Source organism: Tachypleus tridentatus, chromosome 6 (genome assembly GCF_004210375.1).
Source record: "Tachypleus tridentatus isolate NWPU-2018 chromosome 6, ASM421037v1, whole genome shotgun sequence".
In the NCBI taxonomy this organism is placed as follows: Eukaryota; Metazoa; Arthropoda; class Merostomata; order Xiphosura; family Limulidae; genus Tachypleus; species Tachypleus tridentatus.
The window spans coordinates 169,196,723-169,223,351 of NC_134830.1; the positions used below are offsets into that span (position 1 = coordinate 169,196,723).

At 36.2% G+C, this 26,629-nt stretch overlaps 2 protein-coding genes across 3 annotated transcripts in view; both read right to left on the reverse strand.

Moving 5' to 3' along the window:
• Nucleotides 1–13,135, reverse strand: part of LOC143254417 (kinesin-like protein KIF19) — a 47,204-nt gene extending 34,069 nt beyond the window's left edge. Inside the window, exons 1-3 of one of the 2 annotated variants that reach the window (XM_076509545.1) lie at nucleotides 12,778–13,134; nucleotides 10,365–10,445; nucleotides 1,501–1,614 (exon numbers count right to left, since the gene is read on the reverse strand). In XM_076509545.1, coding sequence (XP_076365660.1) covers nucleotides 1,501–1,614; nucleotides 10,365–10,445; nucleotides 12,778–12,822 — 240 coding nt within the window. In that variant the 5' untranslated portion in view covers nucleotides 12,823–13,134. Of the gene's footprint in view, nucleotides 1–1,500; nucleotides 1,615–10,364; nucleotides 10,446–12,777 lie in introns of both variants that reach the window. The other variant, XM_076509546.1, reaches the window with a different exon arrangement.
• Nucleotides 13,136–16,764: 3,629 nt separating this feature from the next.
• LOC143251539 (putative methyltransferase-like protein 24) lies at nucleotides 16,765–25,240 on the reverse strand. Its single transcript, XM_076502811.1, has 5 exons — nucleotides 24,886–25,240; nucleotides 23,590–23,773; nucleotides 21,336–21,485; nucleotides 18,509–18,668; nucleotides 16,765–17,074 (listed from the first exon to the last, which is right to left on the reverse strand). The coding sequence occupies exons 1-5, from the start codon at nucleotides 24,905–24,907 to the stop codon at nucleotides 16,859–16,861; spliced, it is 732 nt and encodes a 243-aa protein (XP_076358926.1). The 5' UTR covers nucleotides 24,908–25,240; the 3' UTR covers nucleotides 16,765–16,858.
• Nucleotides 25,241–26,629: the final 1,389 nt, after the last annotated feature.

Consider the following 26,629-nt stretch of genomic DNA (forward strand, 5'->3'; position numbering starts at 1 on the left):
GTGTCTAGAATTAACATAAATAACTTAATAAAATTCGAGTGATCTGGAGTAAAATGTGCAGTCATAACTTTGACTGTTAACGCAAAGCTACACAATGAGCTATTTGTAGTGTGCTCACTAGGGGTATCGAAACCCAGTTTTTAGCATTATAAGCCTTTATACTTACTGCTAAGCTACTGGGGGCTTGCAGACATAAAAATGTAACATAAAGTTTATGGTATTTTTTAAATGAACGCCACTTTATGCAATACACAGGCTAAATGCCCGGGTCAGAGACCTCCGAAGTTCAGGTATACCCTTCCCAAGTTTTGATATGTTGAGGAAATGCGACCATTCAGTAGTATCTACTGCCTACACAGCTATCTTAAACCTAGTAATAGAACGATATTTTTTAGGGCTCTTCTTATTTTCAACTCTTTTTGCTTTCATGATATTCTGGTAAAAGATTTAAAGTATCTGCGATCTTAGTTTCGGCCTTTAATGTAAAAAAGAAAAAATCCATGGAACGTGTAATCCTTATAAGCATGACAAGACAAAGGTTCATTTTTTTTAACTGTTAAAGAAAGAAAAAAATATTCGAACTTAGATTAAAACCGAAAAATTGAAATAGAAGTAATAAATTTAAATTCACCTAAATATATTAAATACATGTATGTGAGTTAGAAGAAGGAAAACACTTGATGTTTAGGTTGTCCTTATCTAAAAATAAAATATTGCTTAAATAATTAGAATTATAATGAAAATAGTTTTCTGAAAATTTAGTTACGAAAAATAATGTAAGCATTCCAAGTAAAATATTATTAAAAACTATATTTTTATATTGTAATCCAGACATTAGTTAGTTAATAATGTTGGCTTAGAAAACTAAAAATTGTCTTCAGATTTTCTAGCAAAGTCAAGAGCTCGATTTTAAAATAAGAGGTCCAGTAACGTACTAAAGAAAGAGTTCTTTCTATTCAGTAGAATGAATCAGGCAGAAAGTGTTTTGTTTTCGGTTATTTGATTGATCAGTCGTGACGTAATACAAGCAAGTCTATTTTTACGTTAGTGTAGTATATTTAGAGGGGCTGTAAACGTGACCTTTAAGTAATCATAGTTTTTAAGCTTGTAGAAACGTTAAAGGATGAAATAAGCTAATTGTTATCGTTACGTAGAGGAGGGTTGAATTGTTTTTACCAAATAATTTAAGAGAACTGGTGAAAGAAGGAACAACGTTATAACTATATTTTTGAATAAAAGAGAAAATAAAAAGCAAGTTATTATTTCTAATTGAATTTCATAAGCTTTCTAAAGTAAAAGAGTAAAATCTGTATAGATTTACTGTTAAAACTGTCATAATTAATTGACGTTTTCTATCTCCACATCCAAGTGTATTATCTTTAGTTTTAATAATTTTGACCTGACACAGTCACTTAAGGGTGCAGACGTGATATCTGATGGACGCTAAGCTGATTACATTAATGTTATAAGTCTAACATCAACATATTACGCCAAACCAACCTGCTTTGATTTGCCATCGAAAGCCCAGTCGAACACAAACCGTTTCTCGCGTGATCTCTTGGCTCGTAAAACATCTGCTGTGTTCCGCGCTTGTGGATCTTGAAGTATGACTATCTGAGAACGAGAATAAAACAAAGGCGGTCAAAATATGTAGAATATTTACTTACAATTCGACAAATTGTTATACCAGCTTGAAGATTTTTGTCTTTTATGTTATGTTTTACGTGACTATATAACATTATATTAGTTCTTCTGTAACTAGATAATGATGTAATGAAAACTGTTATTCGAAAACCTCTTAAATAACAATGCTTAAGAAATCAACAAAAATACTATCCTTTTTATCTCCGTACCACACATTGTTTTGACGCAAACATAGTTAAAAGGGTAATATTTAGTGCATCAAAGTAGTCATAATTTTATTGAGACTTTTTGGTTAATAACGCCTCCTGGTAGTAAGATAAAGCAAACGTGTACTTCGTGAATCTACATAGTAATGTTTAAAGTGTTCTTAGTCATTAAATATATATGTAAAAACGGCTGGTATGCCTTGAGAAAATTCTATGTAGAGAAGCGAACAACGTTTCGACCTTCAGTCATCGTCAGGTTCACAAAGAATGAAAGAGGTAACTGACCGATAGCTGACTACATGTTTGAAGGGGGTTGTATAATTGAATGTAGGAATGTAGAGAGCGTGCTCAGATGTTTGATTATATTTATTAATATAGGTATGAAGGTGTTCCTTTGTATTGGTTTATTTTGGGCTTGAGTTGTTGTATAAGTAAAGCTTCTTTAATTTTGCGTTTGTTTATGTTTGTTTCTTTATTTAGTATTTGAGCGTTTTCTATGATTATGTTGTGTTTATTTGAGTTGCAGTATTCGAAAACGTGTGAAGGTGACTTTTTATGTTCTTTGAATCTGGTTTCCATTTTTTTCCTTGTTTCTCCAATATAAAAGTCGTGGAAGTTATCACATTGTAGTTTATAAATAATGTTGGTGTGGTGTTTGTCAGTATAGATTTTACATAGTATAAACCTCAGTTTTGTGCCTGGTTTTTGAATAAGTTTGGTATTAACTGGAATGTCATATTTTGTTATTAGTGTTTGCCAAATGCTCCTCTACATAGAATTTTCTCAACCCAAACCAACCGTTTTTACACACATATTTTTCTCTACAAGTGGGTTTTCTCGTCATCACGGTTCTCAGTCATTATTTCGTAAATTGGAATTTTCAGTCTGAATTACACGTTTTGCACACGTGGGCTAAAGGGATATGTCAGAGACGCCCTAGAGTTCAAGTTCCGGTGACACCCGTAACCGCAAGAGCTATGAATAGCCCCAGGAATCGAATAATAGGATTATATTTTCAAGACAGGTGTTATGGGTATTAACACTTTAATTAAAGTAAAGTATAGAACAATGTTTCGACCTTCTTAGATCACCTTCAGGTTAAGAAAGAAAGGGTTTCTCTTACTTTCAAGCACAGATTTGCTAAATTTTGTGAAAATTTAATAATTAAAGTGTTTAGCGTCATCACGTGATGTTAGCTAAAGCAATTAGAACATAGCGATGTTGTATACGGCTGTACTGAGTACATGGAGGTGATGACAAGAAACTGTAAACCTAGATTCCATTGCATTACCATAAAGAATTTCTGTTCCGAATAATAGAATTGCGATCCTAAAGCTAATTTTGGTTACTATCGAGTGTAACTTTCTTACTTGCTGGGGCCCGGCATGGCCAGGTGGTTAAGGCACTCGACTCGTAATCCGAGGGTCGCGAGTTCGAATCCCCGTCCCGCCAAACATGCTCGCCCTTTCACCCATGAGGGTATTATAATGTGATGTCAATCTCACTAGTCGTTGGTAAAAGAGTAGTTCCAGAGTTGACGGTGGGTGGTGATGATTAGCTGCCTTCCCTCTAGTCTTACACTGCTAAATTAGGGACGGCTAGCGCAGATAGCCCTCGTGTAGCTTTGCGCAAAATTCATAAGAAACCAAACCAAACTTACTTGCTGTAGCTTGTTGGTGTGTATTGGTAGAAAGTCATTATATCTAATCAGAAACACCTTAGATGCGATATAAAACACCAAGCCAAAAAAATAGAATTGAGCGTGAGACTTAAAGAAATGAAATCAAGATTACGGGCCAAACAGGTATCTACACTTATAGCATTATAATCATTTTACAGTAAATATTCATACACCAGTTAGTTAGGCTTGGTGTTCTGTTTTATCCACCGTCATGCCACAAGTTGAACAAACAAACAAAAAACTCGGCTTAGCCCACACATTTTTTTTCGCCGTATCCTTTTTTTTTTCGAACCTAAGGTGGTTTGGAGTGGATAATTTTACCTCTTCCTGTGGTAATTAAAATACGACAGTGCACAACTTACACCTGTGTATAACAAAGTTTCAAATTTTATTATTAATAAATAAGTTGGAGGACAATAGACTTCTGTGTAACACTATTAGTAACAGTTAAGTGAACAGTATGTGGTCCGCAGGCTTCCTTAAGACGATCTGTATAAAGGAGTTACATAATTACATAAAGTTTGTTTGTATAGAAACACCAGCTATTTGTGCTTTGCTCACCACAGGTATCGAAATTCCTTTTCCAGCGATTTAAGTCCACATACATACTGCTGTGCCATTAGGGGTCAGTTACGGAAAGAAAACGGTAGTATAATGAACAATCATGATGTTTTGTGTTTATTAATTAAATTTTTTGGTATTTAATTAATTTGATTTTTCGGTGTTTAATCCCTTAGTAGTTGGGATATGCTTAAAGTATTCGGAATAAATCATTGTGAGCAATAAGTCATCAGGAAGGAGTAACTAATTACAGTAGTGTTTGGTTGGTTAGTGTTAAGCACATAGCTACACAATGGGTTATTCATGCTATGCCCATCACGAGTAACATCAGGTTTTTGCCATTATGTGTGTTTACGTGTGTTTTTTCTTATAGCATAGCTACTTCGGACTATCTGCTGTGTCAACCGATAGGAATCGAACCCCTGATTTTAGCATTGTAAATCCGCAGACTTGCCGTTATTCTAGCGGCGGACTTTTGCAATTATAAGCCTTACAACTTACCGTTTAGTCTCTGTGGAACAGGAAAAAATGAAATAAACATAAAATGAGCCAATATTTCCAGTTATTTCTGTGTTTGTTGGATATTTACGCATTTTTATCTTAAGGGAATGTTTATCGGTTAAAAGTGCAAATCATAAGTTACAGATATGTATAAATATTTATTTGTGGTACGCGATTTTAAAGAAAATCAGGCGACTCTTGAAAAATAAATGTGAGAAAAACTGTTCTAGAAGCTTTACAGAGAAAAAAAAACTTCAATAAACTACTCAAACCGATCGAAAGATTATTTTTTTTAAACCAGCTTATGGCCTAACTCACTAGTTTAAAACTCTTATTAGCGCCGATCTCTATAAGTTATACTGGTTGTTCAATTCTGGATAATTATTTTTTACAGAAGAGCCATAGAATGCAGAAGATTTTTAAATCCAGAGAAACCTTTCTTATTTTTAATTGATTTTTCAAAATAAAATACCAACTTAAGTCAAGCCAGTAAGAATGCCAAAATCTCTATCTACAACATGCTTTACATTTTAGTCTACACTTTACCGACTTTATCATGTCTTTAATATTGTAGTTTGTGCTCTTTTTCTCAGAAGGCACTTTACGTCTTTTTAAAAAACGTGGAGGACACCGCTTCTTGGTGCCCCCCGGGTTCACAGCTTCTGCTAAGAGCTAAGTAACGTTGAAAATCAAAATATAAACCTACAGAACTAGGACTAACACAGGACTTTTAAGCTGTTCCTTTTCTCCCTCTCCTCTCCCCGAACCTACAAACGTGGACTACCAACAAACTCTTAGATTATGTGTCTTTCCCAACTTAATAAAATTCTACTTCGGTTACCACAAAACTTGACAAACTAGAATGAGGGCAGCTATTCAATAACACTAACATTTGAAGTACTCTAATGAACTAGTGGGATTTCGCCGTTACTCTTATAACACACAAAGTGAGGAGTTCGTTCTTATAACAACGAGGCGCAAACCATGGACACCAGACCAGTTCAGTCCATAGTGCATAAACGATTATAAAAAAAGTACTATTTGCTAGGCAACTGTATTATATCATTGCTTAGCTTTGTTTAGGTTCAAGGTTGCAAAATGAAATAACTTTGGTGTGCTCATCACAGGAATCGAACCCCTAATTTTTGGCACTATAAACCCCCCCAAGATTACCTTATTTTACCTGTCATTAAAGTTGTGTAGTTGTTTTCACTTGGTAATAATCCCTGCCTTGAAAATAATATAAATTGATTAAATTTAGTGAAAAGACTAAAAGCCTCCACACTGAAAACAAAACAAAACAATAACTATAATGCCTCATTTTCATATAACTTCGCAATCGCTACTGAATGCTTACGAAAACTGGTTCCAATCAATGTCACCATGGCACCGCCGTCAACGTACGTAAATACTAAGGGTGTGGCGAAACACCGATACGATACGACTGTTTCATCATGAAGCTGTGATACAACTGTATCGATACATCGTCCGATACGATACGATTTATGTATCTTTACGAAATGTCGCAAGCTTTCAGTAAACATTGAAGGTCTTTTGAACAGGAAAAAAATCCCCATTGCTAATAAAGTATTTCTGCTAAAAAATTAATGATTTGAGGAAGAAGAGTATTGAGTACTGCATGTTGTATTTATTTATCACAAACACTACATGTAAGGTAACATAACAAATTAACAATAGCAAAAATGTATTAACTTTTTTATTTTAATTCTTTTGCTAGCTTCGATTTAATTGATAAAACCTGAGAATTTGAAGAAAAAAAAAACACCGTAAAGTGTGAAATACTTAAATAAGACAACGCTGGTAATATAGATAATAAATTATAGACAAACAAACCATTGGTAAAATCCTCTGTATCTTGTTACGTATCTTACCTAGCCAGTTGTTTATGGCTCTTGACTCTAAAGGTCGCGGATTCGAATCCCCGTCTCACTAAACATGCTTGCATTTTAAGCTGTGAAAACGTTATAACGTTATGGTCAATCCCACTATCCATTAGTAAAAAGTCACCTAAGATTTCACTGCTAAGTTAGGGACGGCTAGCGCAGAAAGCCCTCTTGTAACTTTGCACGAAGCTCATATCAAATCCTATCATACCGCGAAAATAATATTTAGACACGTATCGTATCGGTTACTGTGATGAGATACGCACCCCCTCTAAATACACTGGAGGGGTTAGAAACCACATAAATGCTGAGATCTGGAAACATACTTAACGGTTATAGGGTGTAGAAGGGGGAGTTCTCTCGTTAGGAAATTGTTGAAAGGTTTGGGTTGAAAAACAAACGTGATGTCGTGTCTTGTGTCAGAAACCTCAGATCGAAAACACTGTAGATACAGTGACACTATTAACACGAGTTTCGAGTCTTTTTGAAAATCAGTTAGTAACATCGTGTGTATACGTTCAAACTTTGTGCAAGGGAATTTTCTTTTCTTTCACCGTTGGGCGTGTGGTAAGATTCCGAATTGTAGTTAGCAATCCTAGTTCGAATCCAAACACTTCCACAAACTATTCCCCGTGCTTTATGCTGTAGGTGTGCTAAAAGAGTTACAGTCAATCCCTTAACGAATGTGGTGGGTGGTAGAGTGCTGCTGATTAATTGCCTCCTATGACCAGTAATTCTGTAGTCCCTTATTCTAAATTAGAGAGGGCAGCACCTTAGTGAGTTTGCTACAAATGTAAATTATTTCACCATTAAATCAAAGTTCAAAAATAATTTCATAAATCCTACCAAGTTTGCAGGTTAAGTAAATATTTGGAGCTTCTTTGATATCCAAAAATTTAACGTTTATCCTAAGGTCACGATTATCTGATAAAAGGATTTTCAAAAATTCTTTTACTTTTTCGTAAAGAACGATAATGATCATTTCAACTTGTATTTTCTTAGAATACTTCCTAACTTGTCTTAACTCACAGATACAAAGGATTGCACGTTATAAACATCACATCTATTTAGTTTTCTAATTATCTCTTAACCTTATCGTTGATATTTTAGAACGTAGTGTAAATAGCATAAGGAAGAAAATGTAAAAAGTATGATTGGTTTGGTTTCTTTTGAATTTCGCGCAAAACTACACGAGGGTTATCAACAATATCCGTCCCTATTTTAGCAGTGGTAAAAGACTCGAGGGAAGAAAGCTAGTCATCACCACTCACCACCAGTTCTTGGGATACTCTTTTACTAACAAATAGTGGGACTGACTGTCATATTATAACACCCCCACGACTGAAAGGACGGGTATGTTTGGTGTCACGGAAATTCGATCTCACGACCTTTACACCGCGAGTCGAGCGCCCCCTAACCGCCAAGCCAAAAGGTACCACAGAATGAATGTGTGTTTTTTTCTTATAGCAAAGCCACATCGGGCTATCTGCTCAGCCCACCGAGGGGACCACAGAATGAAGAAACACTGTTAAGGAACCTTAGAAAATCAATGAAAACATAAACTCACAAAGATTATTAAGTTGACCACTAGTGTTAATAAATGCGGCATGCAGCGAATAGCAATTAGTGTCTGAAAGTTTACAGACTTCCTAGCTAGGCTTAGGATTTTTCTTAGTTGTTGTATGACTAGTGAAGGTCTCGTGCCGCCCTAGGAACTACTTACTCCATCATCGACCGCGCTCATTCCGATAGCCATTACTACGCAACGCTTCTCTGCAGCGTAATTTGTTTTGTAAAACAAGTGTACGAATGACAGCGAGGTCTATTTTAGGAAAACATGTCTTGTCACACCTTCCTCAGGTTCCCTATCTGTATAGAAGTGAGTTTCAAGACCATAGTTAAAAAGACCAATGGCAGAAAAGTCCAAGTTCAACGAGGTTGCATGGAACAGGTCCGTTAATCCTGAGCTTCAGTATCTTTTATTTACTTTTTTTGTGGATTGCGAAATCTTCGCTAAATCCTGGTTTATTAATTATTTTGATAAATGTAACAGAGAATATGCTTTATCAGAATATCATTTTGAGTCAAAGGATCCCCCCTTTTTTAAACTATACCCGTAACTTTGTGGATAAAGTTTTTTGTTAACTGACACCGTTTTAGAACGTTCTGAATTCAATCATGAAGCCGGTTGTAAAGTACTTCTCCAGTCAGGATCCTGTGCAGCATTGCACTGTCGATCGGTCAGAAATTTATCGTAAACTATGTATGTGGATATTAAAAACGCCAACGGCGCCACGACTTACATACTACTGTATTGGCATATGTAAATACATTTCACAGAACGTGATTAACCTTCATTAACGTCAGTAAAAGTTGACCGTACAATAACATCGAATCTTGAAAGTAACCTTGATTCCCTCACAAGCTAGCGATACCTTTTTAAAGGACGCGATGTCCGAATAGGCACTTATATTTCTGAAGTTTGTAGTAATCATGGCTCGAGACACAAACTTTGCAATGCAGAACAAGATATTTTAATGTTTAATTGTATATTTTCCTGCTTTCTGGCTTTTGTAAATAAATCTAATACAGAGTTAATAACTCATTGTAATTCGTAATTTTCTAAATGGTTACACTGAATAATCTTGCCTTAAGTGAGTGAGAGTTTCAAATTTTTATTCTGTTTATCTGCTAGCAATTCTCACTAACTCAACATAAAACGTATTGATCAAGTATTGGTGAGTTGCCTAGCAACCTTTCTCTGAATGATTCGGTTTTCTGTGCCAGCCACTGCTTTGTATTTATAATGCTAATTAACCGTCAGTCATAAACTAAGCACGCAACCCCTTTGACCTTCTGACTCAGTTTAAAGTTACTGTTTAAGTTATGATTCAAGAAAGAAAACACATTAACTGAAAGTCAAATCCAACTCATGTCTCTACGATACATAGGAGCTAGTAATGAGTTCCAGTTTCAGTGGCACGAGAAGATGAAAATGGTAACATGAACTCTCTGGGCAAGAAACCAGTCAATTGTAGGCTAACCCTCCAGGCAACAACTAGGTACTCATTATACAGCCAGTTCAATTCAATCAACTGGGATAATGTATCTTGTTCAAGGGCACAACAACAAGTTGTGAGCAACTACCGAAAGAGTCCAAAGTATCAGTCAATGGGTCAGAATGTCCCCGAGAAAGGAACGTACTAATGCGAATTTTCTGTAAACAGGGTGGGTTAAGGTCAAAAGAAGAGCCACTGCTAGCCACACTTTAAAGGTAGAACTGAAAGTATACAACTGGGGGATTGTTCGTACTAGTGTTCACTAAACAATCAACATGTGAAGGAGAAAAATATTTTTTTTAGTTTGTCTGATTGGCAGGTAGAATATTACTGGAGGAAACAAACGTCAAGTGAATGTGGGCTAAATAAAGTCAGTAAGCCTAAATGGTGAAATAAGGTCAAAAAGAAATATTTTCGGTTCAAAAACTATACTAAACATGGCACGTAATATTGAAATATTCCTAATACCAACAAATCTACGACACACTTCATTGAAACACCCCTTATATAAACACATTTACGACACGCATCATTGAAATGCCCTTGCAACAACAAACCTAAGAATCACTCCATTCAAATACCTCTTATACCAGCAAATCAGAGACGCTATTAAAATATTCCTTATAGAAAACAGTGTAAAGTAACAGTGGAATATCCATCAGTTGTATCATGATTTTCTAATTCCTCACTTCACCAGTTAAGTACAATGAACAGTGTAGAAACGTCCCTATATTTTCATAACTCTTGATATTAAAAAAGCTCAACTAAACACAATTATTCGAGAATTACGTAAAATAAACGAACTTACTTTTCCAGCAACTGCTCTAACTACCACTCCAGGTCCTCTGTTCGCTTCATTAGCAAATATTGGCCGAATTCGTAGAGCAACCTGAATAGAAACGATATCAGCTTCATGTTAATGTTCTATGTTATGATTTCCTTGGTTCTGATGTATAACTCTTTACTGACCGCAAATAACCTAAAATATTCTAAGTGTTTAGATAATATGTTACGTACCAACACACTTATATTTCACCACTATAGGAAGCTTTTCTTTTCTTTTTTTACTTGCTTCATTCTTCCAAGCAGAACTGGAAACTAGTCTGCTGCCGCAGTAGATGCAAAACAAATAATAGATTAGGCCTCTACATTATAATTTATTTACTGAAATTCACGTTTTGGTAAAAGAACAAATTCACTTTGTTGATGATAAGGAATTCACATTTTTTTTATGACGTAAAGACATTTGCAAATTTGATGAGATTAAAATATTCACGAATAAGTTCTAAACTGCTGTGAACTTCATATTTTCCGTTACAATATGGTATATCAAGAACGACTTTTATCCACTGTAAACACTAAAAAAACACACGAATAATTCTTTAATGTTGAAGAACAAACATTGACAATTCATATTTGAACATATTTCACTTGACAATTAGTTTGTTTCATTTTCATATTTAATTTTATCGTAATTAATTAATTTCATCCATGGGATAACGAGTGTGAGAACGATCTTTACCAAATGAGACACAATCAGTCATCTTATTTATTGAGTGATTACAGGTTACTGACATTTACTATAGTTTACTCAGTGATTACAGGTTACTGACATTTACTATAGTTTACTCAGTGATTACAGGTTACCGACATTTACTATAGTTTACTCAGTGATTACAGATTACTGATATTTACTATAGTTTACTCAGTGATTACAGGTTACTGACACTTACTACAGAGTTTATTCAGTGATTACAGGATACTGATATTTACTACAGTGTTTGCTCAGTGATTCCAGGATACTGATATTTGTTACAGTGTTTATTCAGTGATTCCAGGATATTGATATTTACTGCGGTATTTACTCAGTAATTCCAGGATGCTGATATTTACTACAGTGTTTACTCAGTGATTTCAGGATACTGATATTTGTTACAGTGTTTATTCAGTGATTCCAGGATATTGATATTTACTACGGTATTTACTCAGTGATTCCAGGATATTGATATTTACTACAGTGTTTATTCAGTGATTCCAGGATATTGATATTTACTACGGTATTTACTCAGTGATTCCAGGATATTGATATTTACTACAGTGTTTACTCAGTAATTCCATGATACTGATATTTGTTACAGTGTTTATTCAGTGATTCCAGGATATTGATATTTACTGCGGTATTTACTCAGTGGTTCCAAGATACTAGGGTTAACTCAATCTTGATAGTATGAGAAAAACTTTTTTTTTCAACCTTAGAAATGTCTGAGAAGCATTTCAGAAAACATGAGGTTAGGTTTGAATTTCGCCCAAAGTTACACAAGGCTTATTTGCGCTAGTCATCTCTAATTTAGTGGTGAAATACAAGAGGGAATGCAGCTAGCCATTACCACCAACCGCCAACTCTAGGGTTACACATTTACCAAGGTATAGTGGGATTGAATAGTGGTGTTTGTCATCACATTATAATGCCTCCACGTCTGAAAGGGTGAACATGTTTAGTATGAGGAGGATTCGAACCTGCGATCTTGAGATTACGAATTTAGCGCTCCCTAACTATCTGGCCATAGAGGGCCGAAAACAAACTGGAATAAAACTGAAAGTATCGAACTCGGTGTGAGATTATATTTACATAATGAAAGCGTGAAGGGCATTTGGAACGAGTCAGTTCTTTCGCGTCTTAAATTAAATTAATTATAAGGAGTGGTATGATAAATGTTAAAACGAGTTAAAGTTGTGCCTCTTAAAACAAATCAAATTACACGATAAACGCGAGGAACGTTACGACAAGTTTAAGAGTGTATTTCTGTTTATGATTTGTATTTATGGCAAAGCTGCTAGAGATATCCACCGACGTCCCTAACGTATAATTACTAATTATAGGAAAGGCAGAAGCACCTTACCACTCACCATCCACATTTGGGGATTGACTGCCCAGCTAAAAAGAGGTTGGAATTATACAATGGTATCCTACGAACTGGTATGGCAGCTATGAAATTCAGAACTCCACTAGAGGGCCATCCCTCGCCTTTAAAATCATGTCATTTTTTGAAAATATTATTTATGTGAACTAAATTGGACGCATTTGCTTTAAAATCCAGTTCATTTTCTTGTTATCCTGAATCAGGTTTTAGATATTATCTCCAGACACTATTATCTGATTTTAAGTCTATTTCACTCTTTCTCAGTTGACTGATTTCTTTAACGTATAAAGAACAACTTACCATTAACTGTTGTTGTCCATCTGTTGACTTTTGTTTACCGGCCATTTAGAAGAGTATAAGCTAAATTTTGGAATCTTTCTGATAGTTTGATACGCTTCTATTTCATGATGTCGTTTATTTCACTGAATATTTCCATTTTATGCAACGCAACTTGGTGTTCGTCATACAAAACTGTTTTTTTTTATTATTATCTTCAGTCGGTCTGTTTCACGTTGGCAACGAAATTTGTATTCTCTGTCGACTCTTGGTTTGTTTTGGTAAACGAATGTTAGCAACCCACGTGTAGTGCATTGATTTTACAGTACGATATAAAGACGGTCATGGCGCTGTTCTAGACCTAAGTGAAAATTATAGTAAACAGCACAAAAGTAATTTCAATACAAATTATACTTGAAGACTTGATGTCACGTGAACACTTATACAGATTACAAAATAAGACTCTGATTGGTCAGTTGCATCTAGTCCTGGGATTTCTGTCCGGTCGATAACGTTACTTATCTTCACTCTACGCAGAATTTATGTTTAAATATAAATTTTTGTTGTACCACGATTTGGCTCCTAATTACTAAATAAATTATGTTTATAAATAAATGCAGTTGTTGTTTCTGTGTTTTTGTTGGAAATTATAAATAACGCGTCAAGCTTTTATGCAGTTTGGAAAATACTTGATAAGTTATACGGATATTTACTTAATTTACCTAAAAACATAGTGTCTTTATTAGCATACTAGAAAAACAAAAGAATAAAACAGTGCTTTGAACCCTGTTGTATTTAAGAAATGTTTTTAGCTGTTTTGATCTGTTTCACCTGGTTTCTGCAGTTTCACATATTACAGCCAGACTTTTGTGTTTAATACATTATTTTGGCCCGGCGTGGCTAGGTAGTTAAGGCACTCGACTCGTAATCTGAGAATCACGGGTTCGAATTCCAGTCGCACCAAACATTCTCGCTCTTTCAGGCGTGGGGGCGTTATAAAGTGATGGTCAATCCCACTATTCGTTGGTAAAAGAGTAGCCCAAGAATTGGCGGTGGGTGGTGATGACTAGCTGCCTTCCCTCTAGTCTTACACTGCTAAATTAGGGACGGCTAGTGCAGATAGCCCTCGAGTAGCTTTGTGGGAAATTCAAACCGAACCAAACTCTTGTGTTTCCATTGAATAAAAGTGCATGAAATTATAATGTTATTTTTAACTTCATTGTACTATACTGCTTGAAATTCTAGCGTTTTATCAAAGTTGATTTCATTTCGTTATTTCATTATGTGGGACGTTATTAACCATAGTGTTTGTTAGTTGGCTTTAAAATTTGTCTCTCACAAGAATCAATGACACACAAATTGTAATAACAGATTTTTTATATTAAAACCACCAGTGTAAAATACTCAACGCCCGAGCCCCATATGTAAGGAATACAATGCACGAAGTTTATCAGTTCATGGCAAAATTGTTAATAAATATATAACATCAAAATATATTCATAAAACATTGCAATGTAAACCAATGACGCGTGAAATTTGTAAATAAGTCCTTAAGCTTACATTTTTGTTTATTTTTCTCCAATCAGTGAAACACGACTGATAGAATTTAAAAATCTGTAAGTGATTTAAGTCGTAAGTTGTCAAATAGTACTGAAAATATATGTATATACACTGCTGGCCAAAATCTTAAGCCCATATAAAGAAAAAATATGCATTTTGCGTTGTTAGACTCAACCACTTATTTGAGTAGAGCTTCGAAAGATGGAAATAAGTAAAGGGAAAAAAGTAATAAACATTTTTAGCAGTTAATAAGGAAAATGTGAACACTCTGAAATTAGCCTAAATACTAGCTGGTCAAATGTTTAAGACCATACCAAAATGAAGTCCTAAACAGGGTAAGAAATGCCCAACAAGTGGTCTCAGTAGTGAGTTGCACTCATAACTTTAAACATTCGCTTTGGCATGGTCGATATAAGCGTTTGCAGAAGGCTGGCTGGAATGTTATTCCAAGTGGTGAAGATGGCTTCACGAAGATCAAGCACTGTTTGAAATTGACGTCCATTTCTATAGACTTCCCTTGCCATCCACCCCAAACATTTTCAATGGGGTTCAGTTCGAGCGACACGCTGGATGATCCAAAAGAATCACGTTATTCGTCATGAAAAAGTCCTTTGTCCTGCGGGCATTGTGGATTGTAGCGTTGTCCTGCTGAAAGATCCAGTTATTTCCACACAAACGAGGGCCTTCAATCAATAAGGATGTTCTCTCCAACATGCCAATGTAGCCAGCTGCTGTTTGACGATTCTGTATAACCTGAAGTTCCATTGTTCCATGGAAGGAGAAAGCACCTCAGATCATGATGGAACCTCCTCCACTGTGTCGTGTAGAAAATGTCTCCGGTGGGATATCCTTATCGTGCCAGTAACATTGGAAGCCATCTGGACCATCCAGGTTTTTTTTCTCAACAGAGAATAAAACCTTCCACTTTTCTACGTCCCATGTTTGGTACTTCTCAGCAAAGTTTAACCGAGCTGTTTCGTGGTGTGGAAGGAGGCGTGGCTTTTGAAGACGTTTACGGTTTTTAAAGCCTTTTTCTCGTAGATGCCGTCTTATTGTTCTTGAGCTGCATTCTGCGTCCGTAAGGGCCTTAATCTGGTTCGATGATGGGCTAGTGTCTTGCTGGACAACCCGTCGAATCCTCCTGCTGAACGCGGCGAAATTTTCTTGGACCGATCACTTGAAAATCTCGTTCCGTATCCCTTAAGGTCTTTTAAGAAATTTGTAACAGCAATTTTACTACGCCCAATCTCACCAGTGATGGCACGTTGATAGAGACCTTGCTTTTGCAGCTCGATAATTCTGCCACGTTCAAACTGTGTCAACTTTTTCGCCTTTGCCATGTTTTTATCCAATGCAACGCAGGAGATGTCAGTGGGAGATGTTGACAACGATTATGCTTGAACACAAATGACTAAGTTTCGTTACGTGTTTACCGACTAACGCTTCGTTTCAGTATGGTTTTAAAATTCTGACCAGCTAGTATTTAGGCTAATTTCATAGTGTTCACATTCTCCCTATTAAATACTAAAAAGGTTTTTCATTTTTCCTTTTCTTATTTTCATTTTTCGAAGCTCTACTCAAAATGCATATTTTTTCTTTATGTTTATTGGCCTTAAGATTTTGGCCAGCGGTGTATATCCATTAAATGCATAGTTCAGAGACCCACCTCTTCATCTTTGAAATACTTTTGAATTGACTGTTCGCTTTCTAAATTACAAAGTTTTTTCTTGTTTGCTTCCTTTGCTTTTCGTTCTTCGAAAGTATCTGGTATTAATAAAGACGAAGTCACTTTACTGGAAATGTGACACATTAAGTGCTGACTCAAACCTATATCACCACCAAGAAAGTGTCAACGCATAACTGTACCACCACTAAAAGGTGTAGGTGTCGACTCAAGTCTTTATAATCCCTAGAAAATGTTCATTCAAAAGTTTATCATTACCAGAAAGTGTTGATTCAAAACTCTATCACCATTAGAAGATGTTGACTCAAAACTGTATCACCATTAGAAGATGTTGACTCAAAACTGTATCACTATTAGAAGATGTCGACTCAAATATATACGATCACTAGAAGATGTTTTAGTGTCTTTAATTCACATCAGTGAACTTTTATTTAATAGGTTTTGAAAATTTTGTAACACTTCTGCTACTAATTTGCTCTTCCAGATTGTGTAGCAGGCACGCTGTTAAGGACACTTAAAAATAAATGTGAAACTTCCTCAGTCTTGAAATTTGCTTAACTGTATTGATATATCCAAGTTACCTATTTGAGGACTAAACAGAATAACATATTCTAAACGCTACATACCATGTCTTTTTGTGTACTTGGGTTGCCAAGTTTATTACATCATCCACGTTACCCAGTGAAGACCCTAGCCAACTAACACGTGTTATTAAAACCAATGACCTACCAGTTTTCCTGTATAAAGTAAATTTCAGTTCACTACAAAAATATTTATTTCAGTGTAAGGGAACAAAGACAACATTTTGTAAGAATCGCTATTTCAAGGTAAACATGAAACCTTTAGAAATATACAAAAAAATTAATAGGACTTAATGTCTTTAAACCAAGCTAATTCATAAAACAGATAATCCGTTTTATTTAGTCCGGGTACTTGTTTGGGTTTTACAATGGTGTTGGGTCTGGAACTAAAGAATCTGAAACCGGCCTCGTTTTCAAGACGTTGTAATAATTTTAATTTTCGGTCAAAGTCTAGGCCAAAGTGGAGATGGATTTCAACGCACAAATGATAAACTCTCTGAAAAGTAATAAAAAATATGTATATTAATAAGGCACAACTAATATTCTAAAACAAATTAAACAATTAAAACAAATAGATTATTTCTTCGTGAAAAATATAATTTATCCAAATACTTTTTTCATCCTCAAATGGCTCGACATGGCCAGGTGGTTAAGGCACTCGACTCGTAATTTGAGGGTCGCGGCTTCGAATCCCCATCACTCCAAACATGCTCGCCCTTTCAGCCGTGGGGGCATTATAATGTGACGGTAAATCCCACGATTCGAAGATGAAAGAGTAGTCCAAGAGTTGGCAGTGGGTGGTGATGACTAGCTGCCTTCTCTCTAGTTTTACACTGCAAAATTAGGGACGGCTAGCGCCGATAGCTCTCCTGTAGCTTTACGCGAAATTCAAAACAAACCAATCACCCTCAAAATCAAAAAAAGGGTTATGTTTCAATCTTAAGCCTACACCAACATAACTGTATGTCACAAGGATAAAAGTAACTAACACTAATGAAAACAAAATGTATTTGTTTTTACAATTTTTCTCTTTTACGGTTTGAAACCATAGAATAATAAAAAATAGCATTTTAGAATACTTGTCCTTTCCCACAAGTAGCTGCTCTATTTTTAAATATATATGTATGTATAGTGTTACAGTTTAAACGCTGAAAACTAGCTGAATATTGGAAAATTTGTTTGTTTGGAATTAAGCACAAAGCTACACAATGAGCTATCTGTGGTCTTCTCACTAAGGGTATCGAAACCAAGTTTCTAGTGGTGTGAGTCCTTAGACATAACGCTGTGCCACGGGGGAAGGGTAGTATTGGAAAACCAAGAGGCCTAGTTTGTTTGTTTGTTTTGGATTTCGCGCAAAACTCGAGGGCCATCTGTGCTTACCGTCTTTAATTTAGCAGTGTAAGACTAGAGGGAAGGTAGCTAGTCATCTCCACCTCTTGGGCTACTCTTTTTACCAACAAGTAGTCGAATTGACCGTAACATTATAACATCTCCACGGATGAAAGGGCGAGCATGTTTGGTGTGATGGGGATTCGAACCCGCGACCTTCAGATTGTGAGTCAAGCGCTCTAACCACCTGGCCATGCCGGGACCCCAAGAGCCCTAAATTGTTATAAATCTTTCGTTTTCTTTATCGATGAAATAGAGCATTTTATTTGAATAAATTACTTTATTCACAGAGTAACGGTCCTAGTATACATCTGAGAAAATGAGTACAGTCAGTTACGAAAATAAAGTCGTTCGTTACTGAGAAAACAGATGAATCTTTAAAGACAGTGAATTAAAATATAATGAAGATGGTTTACAGGAAAGTCTGGTCAATATGTATATATATAAGTTGTCTAAAAATAAACTTGATTTTTAAATTGAAAGTGTTTCAAATGTACCAAAACAATTATAGGTGTGAATGATAGAACATAATGCCTCTTGCCTGTAATACATCATACTCTAGCATCTCCTCAAGGGCGTCCCATTCAGCGCCCTCCACGTCCATCTTCAGGACATCTATCACCTGGTTTTCATGTCTTAACATCTTCATGATAGTTCTTAATGTTCTCAGCTTCCATGTTGACTTGTCCTTAATGTGAAAACTGTGAAGTAAATAAAACAGAAAATAAAAGCTTGTGATCTAGTTCAGAGACTTAGAAGAAACATTCCAGCCCAGTTTAAACGGATAAGTGATAGTTCTGTCACAGATGCTCAGGTACCACTATGGTGGATGTCCTAATGGGGTTTATATATGGGTACAGACTCACTCCCCTTGAGTAGCTATAAAAATAACTGGGGCTAAAGGAGGAGCTTGATCAGTACACTGGTTCTCTGAACACCGCAATGGAGGGGGTCTGTTTTATATTAGCATTCACAATATGCAGAAATAAAAATGGCGGACATAACAGTAGTGGAACTCTGGAAGATGTATGTATGAACATATATTCTGACAGGAAACTCTATCCAGATAACACTATAAACATAGACATCAATAAAACAGCATAGGCCACTTTAAATAAAGTTATTTTATCCTAGAAATAGTCATTGCTGTCGTTTCTGTATTGAATGAAAACAAATAAAAATGGTTATAATGTATTAGAGAACTGTTACACTCTTTCATAATTATGAAATTTAGTTGAACGAACGGTAACTAAAGTCGTCCCCTATATTGTGTTTCTACAACAAGCAGTTGTCGTCCATTCAACTAAATTAACTTCATCACAAATAGCCTGCCTAAACAATCTATCAAATAATTATTGACATTTATCAGTACACACCTGAAGTCCATATGGACCTTGTCGGTAAATAGGTTTCAATATTTTTTCATTGACTAGTTATATTTTTATTTATTTTTATATAATTGTCACATTATCTTCCTCTGACACAAAAATAGTAAAACTGTCTATGTTTTGTAGTCCAATAATTTTTGTAAATAAAAAGTTGCATGGGTTCCGTGCAGACATCAAGCAATATACAGATGTGGAGCTCTGTGTTTTCATCAGGCATTGTGTGTATGGACCCACAAAGGTTATCCATTGTGATAAACGGTGATTATGTATTTAGATCTTTCCTGAAGTGAAGTAATGCGCACAACGTACTTCAGAGACGTCTCCAGAATCCCAGTGCAGTGCAGAAAGGCGTCAAATCTGCCTTTGTAGATTTAGGATTGTTTGACACAAGACAGCATGCTGGTCAAGGTGTTCCAGTAACAAAGAAAAACGATGTTATCTTTGCCCATGAATCGCGGACAGGAAAGTCCGTCAAACCTGTACAGCATGTGGAAACCATCCATGTCTGCGTTGATCACTCCACACCCAGTGTACGGTGTGATGAGTGTTTGTAAAATGACTGGTAAAAGATATGACAAATATCACTCACAATACGTTTTGCTTATATGTTGTCCAAAATTTGGCATTAGTTTAGCTCTGAAACAAAGTTTGATGTAGTTCGATCCTCTTGGGTTCGTTCGGACCCCAAGCACATTTTAATACAATTTTGTGTTTTTTGTTACATATTCGAGAAATCTGTTTCTTCATTCAGTATTTTATTAGTTTTAATTGTAAGATGAAAATTAGAGAAGATGTGACCCTATATTATTGAAATATACGCCAATTATGACAATATTTTGTCTAAATATGAGAAAATGGTATAAGTAAATTTCATAATTTGTAATAATAAATCACATATTATATACTTATGAGACACAGTCTTTCTTACAGTTTATCTACACAATGCTATGAGAAGCCAGTATGCTAACTTTTCAACATCTTAATCATAGCTTCAACATTATGATCATTAAATATATGCGTGATCCGTATAGACCCCAGGTGTACTGAACGTTGGATATTTTAACGTGTACTGATGAAGGTTAATATTACATGAATAAGTGAGTAAGTTTGAATCCCACCTCTGAACATGCTCGCCCTTTCAGCCGTAGAGGCTTATAATGGGTAGGTCAATCCCACTGTTCGTTGGTTTGTTTAATTTTGTATTTCGCGCAAAGCTACACGATGGCTATCTGTGCTAGCTGTCCCTAATTTAGCAGTGTAAGACTAGGGATAAGGCAGCTAGTCATCACCAACCACCACCAACTCTTGGGCTACTCTTTTACCAACGAACAAGGCCCGGCATGGCCAAGCGTGTTAAGGCGTGCGACTCGTAATCTGAGGGTCGCGGGTTCGCATCCCCGTCGCGCCAAACATGCTCGCCATTTCAGCCGTGGGGGCGTTATAATGTGACGGTCAATCTCACTATTCGTTGGTAAAAGAGTAACCCAAGAGTTGGCGGTGGGTGGTGATGACTAGCTGCCTTCCCTCTAGTCTTACTTACACTACTAAATTAGGGACGGCTAGCACAGATAGCCATCGAGTAGCTTTGTGCGAAATTCAAAAACAAACAAACGAACAGTGGAACTGACAGTCACATTATAACGCCCCCACGGCTGAAAGGACTAGCATGTTTGATGTGGCGGGAAATCAAACCCGCGACCCTCGGATTACGACTCGAGTGCCTCAACCACCTGGCCATGCAGGGCCATCTGTTCGCTCTTAAAGAGTATCCTAAGAGTTGGTGGTAGCTGTTGTTAATCACCTGTCTTTCCTCCAGTATATCACTTCTAAATTAAACGATGACTAACGCAGATAACCTTTCAAAAGCGAAACAACCAATAAGCAAACTTTATATTGATGATTTAAGTGAAATGTGGCCAGTCGAAGGTTGGTTAAACATATGCTTCTGTTGATAGATTGCGCGCTTCAGTGTTGGCTTACCTGTCACTATTCTCTCCAGCGATCCCAAATCTGTAAAACCAAATGTTTTGGCTATATTGATGTTTCCTTACTTTCATGCTAGGATCAAAAGCAAATACCTGACAGCCAAACCGTTCCATCTCCTTGTCAAACGACCACTCGTCATTTATTCTGTAATGAATAAAAAGTAAAAAATTCATAAATGTTATGTTTTTATTCTTAATTATCTTTTCTTTATGTAAGACATATGTGCGTCATTCTTTGTATATCACAGTAAACAACCAAATTGATCAAACCTAAGTTCGCCGCGTGCATCTCCTCTACAAAAACTGATAATGTTCGAAAGGTATTACAAAAATGCACGTGCTCATAGGATAAATGACTACTTTAGCATATGGAAAAATTACTTCAACCCAGTGATTCAGATAGATAGGTGGCAAATGTTACAAACCCAACTCAGATCTCAGCTACTAAGTATTCCCTTAGAAATATATTCGTAAATGTGGTCCCTCTTATATCGTTTCACTTATTGATTGTAAGATGCGACATCTAACGTTTAACTCGACAACACGTATTCCACCTTTAAGAATCACGAGTCATGTTTCGTACCTTGCTGATAAAGTTTCCTTTAAGATCTTAATGTAACAATTTAACCAATATATTGTAGTCAGTTAAAATACTTGTCTGTAAGTCATATACCACCTATTTCTTCATCGATAAACCGTACACATACCTAAAACCAAAACACACATTTATAATATACAGAATCTGAAGTAGGTATAGAACTGATCAGGAACATCTATAGCAATGTTCGAAATAGCGAAACTGTTTTATTGGCTCTTTTCACAGGGGATTGTTTGTTTGTTTTTTAATTTCGCGCAAAGCTACACGAGGGCTATCTGCGCTAGCCGTCCCTAATTTAGCAATGTAAAACTAGAGGGAAGGCAGCTAGTCATCACTACCCACCCGCCAACTCTTAGGCTTTTACCAACGAATAGTGGGATTGACCGTAACATTATAACGCCCCCACGGCTGAAAGGGCGAGCATGTTTGGCGCGACGGGGATGCGACTCGCGACCCTCAGATTACGAGTCGAACACCTTAACCCACCTGGCCATGTCGGGCCAATATTTCAGTAACCAAACTCTCTGCCATTACAAAAACACTAGTTTTGTTATCAATTCAGTTACTATTATCTCCGCCCCCTAGTGGCACAGCGGTTTCAATACCCGTGGTAGGCAGATCACAGACAGTCCTCTGTGCAACTTTGTGCATAACTTCAAACAAATAAGTACTATTCTCTCCAACTGACAGGCTTTGGGGAAAGAAGTGTATGTAATAGCATTGCCAAGAGCTTAAAATAATATTCCTAAGCGCCGAAATTGTCTTCGCCCATCCATTCTTAGAAAAAATTAATAAATACATCTACTTTTACATTTATGTAATTTTTGTTGTTTTTATTTATTTATTTTGAACACTGGTATGGTAAACTAAACAAAGGGTTGTCTGTGCATCCCTATTATTGAGCTTATAGACTTAAAGGGAAGGTAGCTAGTCAACGAAACAAACCGTAAGTTCTTAGTTTGGTTTGGTTTGAATTTCACGCAAAGCTACACGATGGCTATCTGCGCTAGCCGTCCCTAATTTTACAGTGTAAGACTAAAGGGAAGGCAGCTAGACATCATCACTCACCACCAACGTTTGGGCTTCTCTTTTACCAACGAATAGTGGGATTAACCATCACATTATATCACCCCACTGCTGAAAGGACGAGCATGTTTGATGTGACGGGGATTCGAACCCGTGACCCTCAGATTACGAGTAGAGCGCCCTAACCATCTAGCTAATGCTGGGCCGTTTAGACAAGAAAACAAAACACAACAATCCACCAATAAAAAACGGCCGCGTACATCGGATCATGCGTCATTAGCGCAAAATATATATATATATCGCGCTCCGTCATTTGGACTAATTGGTGCATAGTAAGGATAGCTGTTAAATCCCACGATTCAATAAGAGTATTCTAGAAAATGGCGATGGACAGTGTTGACAAGTTGTCTTCTCTGTAGTTCGTCACTTTAAAATTAGTAGTAGCTATCGCATATGTTTGAGTAGCAGAACGAAATTCAACAAAACAAAACAAATTAACTCGAGAGTTATTTTAATTGTAAAAAGAAACACGTAGGATATTAAATAAATACACTGTTAGTGCATCATTGAAGCGACGTACTTTCATGTATCTTAAATTGAACCCACCAGATTTTTCTTCACCTACCCGAATGAATAAACAGTACAGTTTGGCCGAAGTCCTGGACCAGGTGTTAAACAGATTACTTTGTCCCCATCAATTTGATCTTCTTGAAGTGGCACTCCACCAACGGATAAAGCGGACTCGCAAAGAGTAGAAGGGTGCCGGATATACGTCTTCAGACGCTTATAGCTATCTTCGAGTACGCTACCTTAGTAAAAGAACACAGAAGAGGGTATTTAAAAATTCGAAGTGTCATTACTAGTGCGCATCTGATTCGGAGCACTTATTTTAGTTAGGTATTTCTCAGGCCCTGAAAGTATCTGGAAGATAACCAGGGGGCAGTCAGAAACAGAAGTTTCTCTTCACCCAATCAGCTTCGTGACTAATGGAAAAAAAGGACTTTCGAGAAGCGCAAAATCAATGTTTTCGGCTTCGCGAAGAATATATTTACTTAATGTAGGTTATTAATTAACGTATTAATCTAAATTGTGTTACGGATATTTTTGTTGTACAATTCAATAACATTGCATGGTCTATATAGCAGTCCTTGTGTTTACGTAGTTGTGGGGGGGGATCTTGGTGTATGTACTTCAAATAGACAGAGTATAAGTAAACAGAGGATTGAATAAAATATATTTAAAGGAAAAGCATTTATGGCTATTACTACACACATTTAAAAAGTGTTACGTCTTTAAAACGTGATGGAATAAACAACTGATGGTAAAAAATAATTAACCATGATTTCCATAATATATTCCAAGGTTTTTCATGTTTTTTTATATTACAACTGAATTTAAGTAAAAATATAAATTTCGTTTGCGATATTTTGGCTTTACAACAGTCGTAAATGTAAAATGAGGACCAAGTTAAACTGGTTGTGGTATCGTGTCTTTTCTTTGTGAAAACACTTCTCAGTACTGATAGTAAAATTAAAATGAATTTAAATTACACGACTTTGCAATATTTTAGAGAATTAAAAGGAAATTTTTCGGTTGTGCGTTTCACACATCAATAACTAATGTTAAGTCATCGTATAAAAAAAGTGTTACGTCCGTTTCTTTGCCCGTTTTGTCCTACAGTATAAAAACAAAATAATCTTGTATGTCTATTCAGCGAAATGTTATGAGGAAAATCAATGCAATATGGAATAATTTATATATATATTCATTTTTATAAACTCTAAAATTATACCTTTCGCGTAAACCTATCTATATACATTATTTGTGTAATTGTTATTTTTTCTACATATATAATACTTTATAAATAATTAAAATCATCTCTATTTAGTAAAAATTAGTTTATCTATATAAAATACGTCACCTCTTTCTCGTAATCCTTGCATTCTGTGTTCTTGAGTAAAATAAAGTATGCTATAAAACAACCCACTTGTTACCACAAAAGTAACCACAAACGATGCAACCTTTTTTACCGTTTACTGGAACGAACGTTAAGAAGGTACAACGCTTCCTAGCAGTATGTAACCACGGTAACATTCTTCATCGGCTAAAAATAAAATAAAAGTGTACACGATAGTGTTACAAAGTTGTTAAGCCACAGATGTTTCTAACATAAAATGACCACCAAACACTGTGCATTACACGTAGTTCTAGAATTCAATACTGACACACATGCATCACGAGATCCCCTAGTAAGTAGATGCTTCAGGTCTGGTTTGACCCCTGTATAACGATAAGGCGTGTTAGGGTTATTTGAAAGATGCTTCATGACCTACTTTAAGCCTTAGTGAATTGTATTCAAACAGGAACGTCGACTTTTTGGATATATATAAACAGGTTTTTATCATCTATTTAAGCCTTCCTCAAACCACACAGATAAACGCGAAGTTCATTTTGTTAATACTCAAACGTCAACATTTTAAGCGTCTCGTTATGAATCCGTTCTTAAAATTACGTAATACAACCATTTGTATTATATCTGACCATTGTAAAAAAGAGCTACACAAGCGACTAACTCTGCTCTGTCCATCGTATTAAATATGTTTTAGAGGAAAATCACCTTGTACCATCGACTACGTCCACTGCGGAGAATTGAACCCCGTATTCAGCGTTGTAGGTACGTAAACTTACTGCTGTCCCACCAGGGGGCCACGGGTATCGAAACCTGATCTTTTAGTTATGAGTCCGTAAACTTTCAGTGGAGATGAACACACAAGCTAATTCTTCCAATTAAATGGTGTTACAGAAATAAGCTATGGGGAAATCATAATTCATAAAATGGAAATATGTATTAAAAAATTATGAAAATTCAAATGTTCGATTTCAACTGAAATAATGAAAGTAATACAGTAATATTTCCACACCTCTAAATTACCTTATTTCTTTACCACTAATTTTTAAAATTTCGACACTGCGTTTAGGTCATCTGCTAAAATATTTCACAGTGTAGGCAAGAGACCAATTTAATAAAACAATTTATCCATTTTTATTTTATTCAATTATTTCAACATATTTAAAATACAATTCCATCTTGTGTATTAACTGTATAAAAGTTAAAATATTTTCTCATATTGAAAGAAAACTTTTTTTTCTACCTTCGCGCAAAGCTACATGAGGGCTATCTGCAATAGCCGTCTTTAATTTAGCAACATAAGACTAGAGGGAAGGTGGCTAGTCATCACCAACCACCGTCAACTCTTTTACCAACAAATGGTGAAATCGATCGTCACATACCGCCCCCACGTCTGATAAGGACGAGCGTGTTTTGAGTGGTATGGTTTACTTTGAATTTCGCGCAAAGCTACACGAGAACTATCTGCAAGAGCCGTCTTTAATTTAGCAGCGTAAGACTAGAGGGAAGGCAGCTAGTCATCGCCACCCACCCTCAACTCTTGGGCTACTCTTTTACCAACGAATAGTGGGATTGGCCGTTACTTTATAACGCACCTACGGCTGAAAGGGCGAGCATGTTTGGTTCGACTGGGATTCGAACCCGCGATCCTCAGATTACGAGCCGAGTGCCTTAACCACCTAGCCATGCCGGGCCAGTTTTGTGTGAGTGAGACTCAAATCCGCGACCCTCAGAATGCGAGTCGAGCGCCCTCATC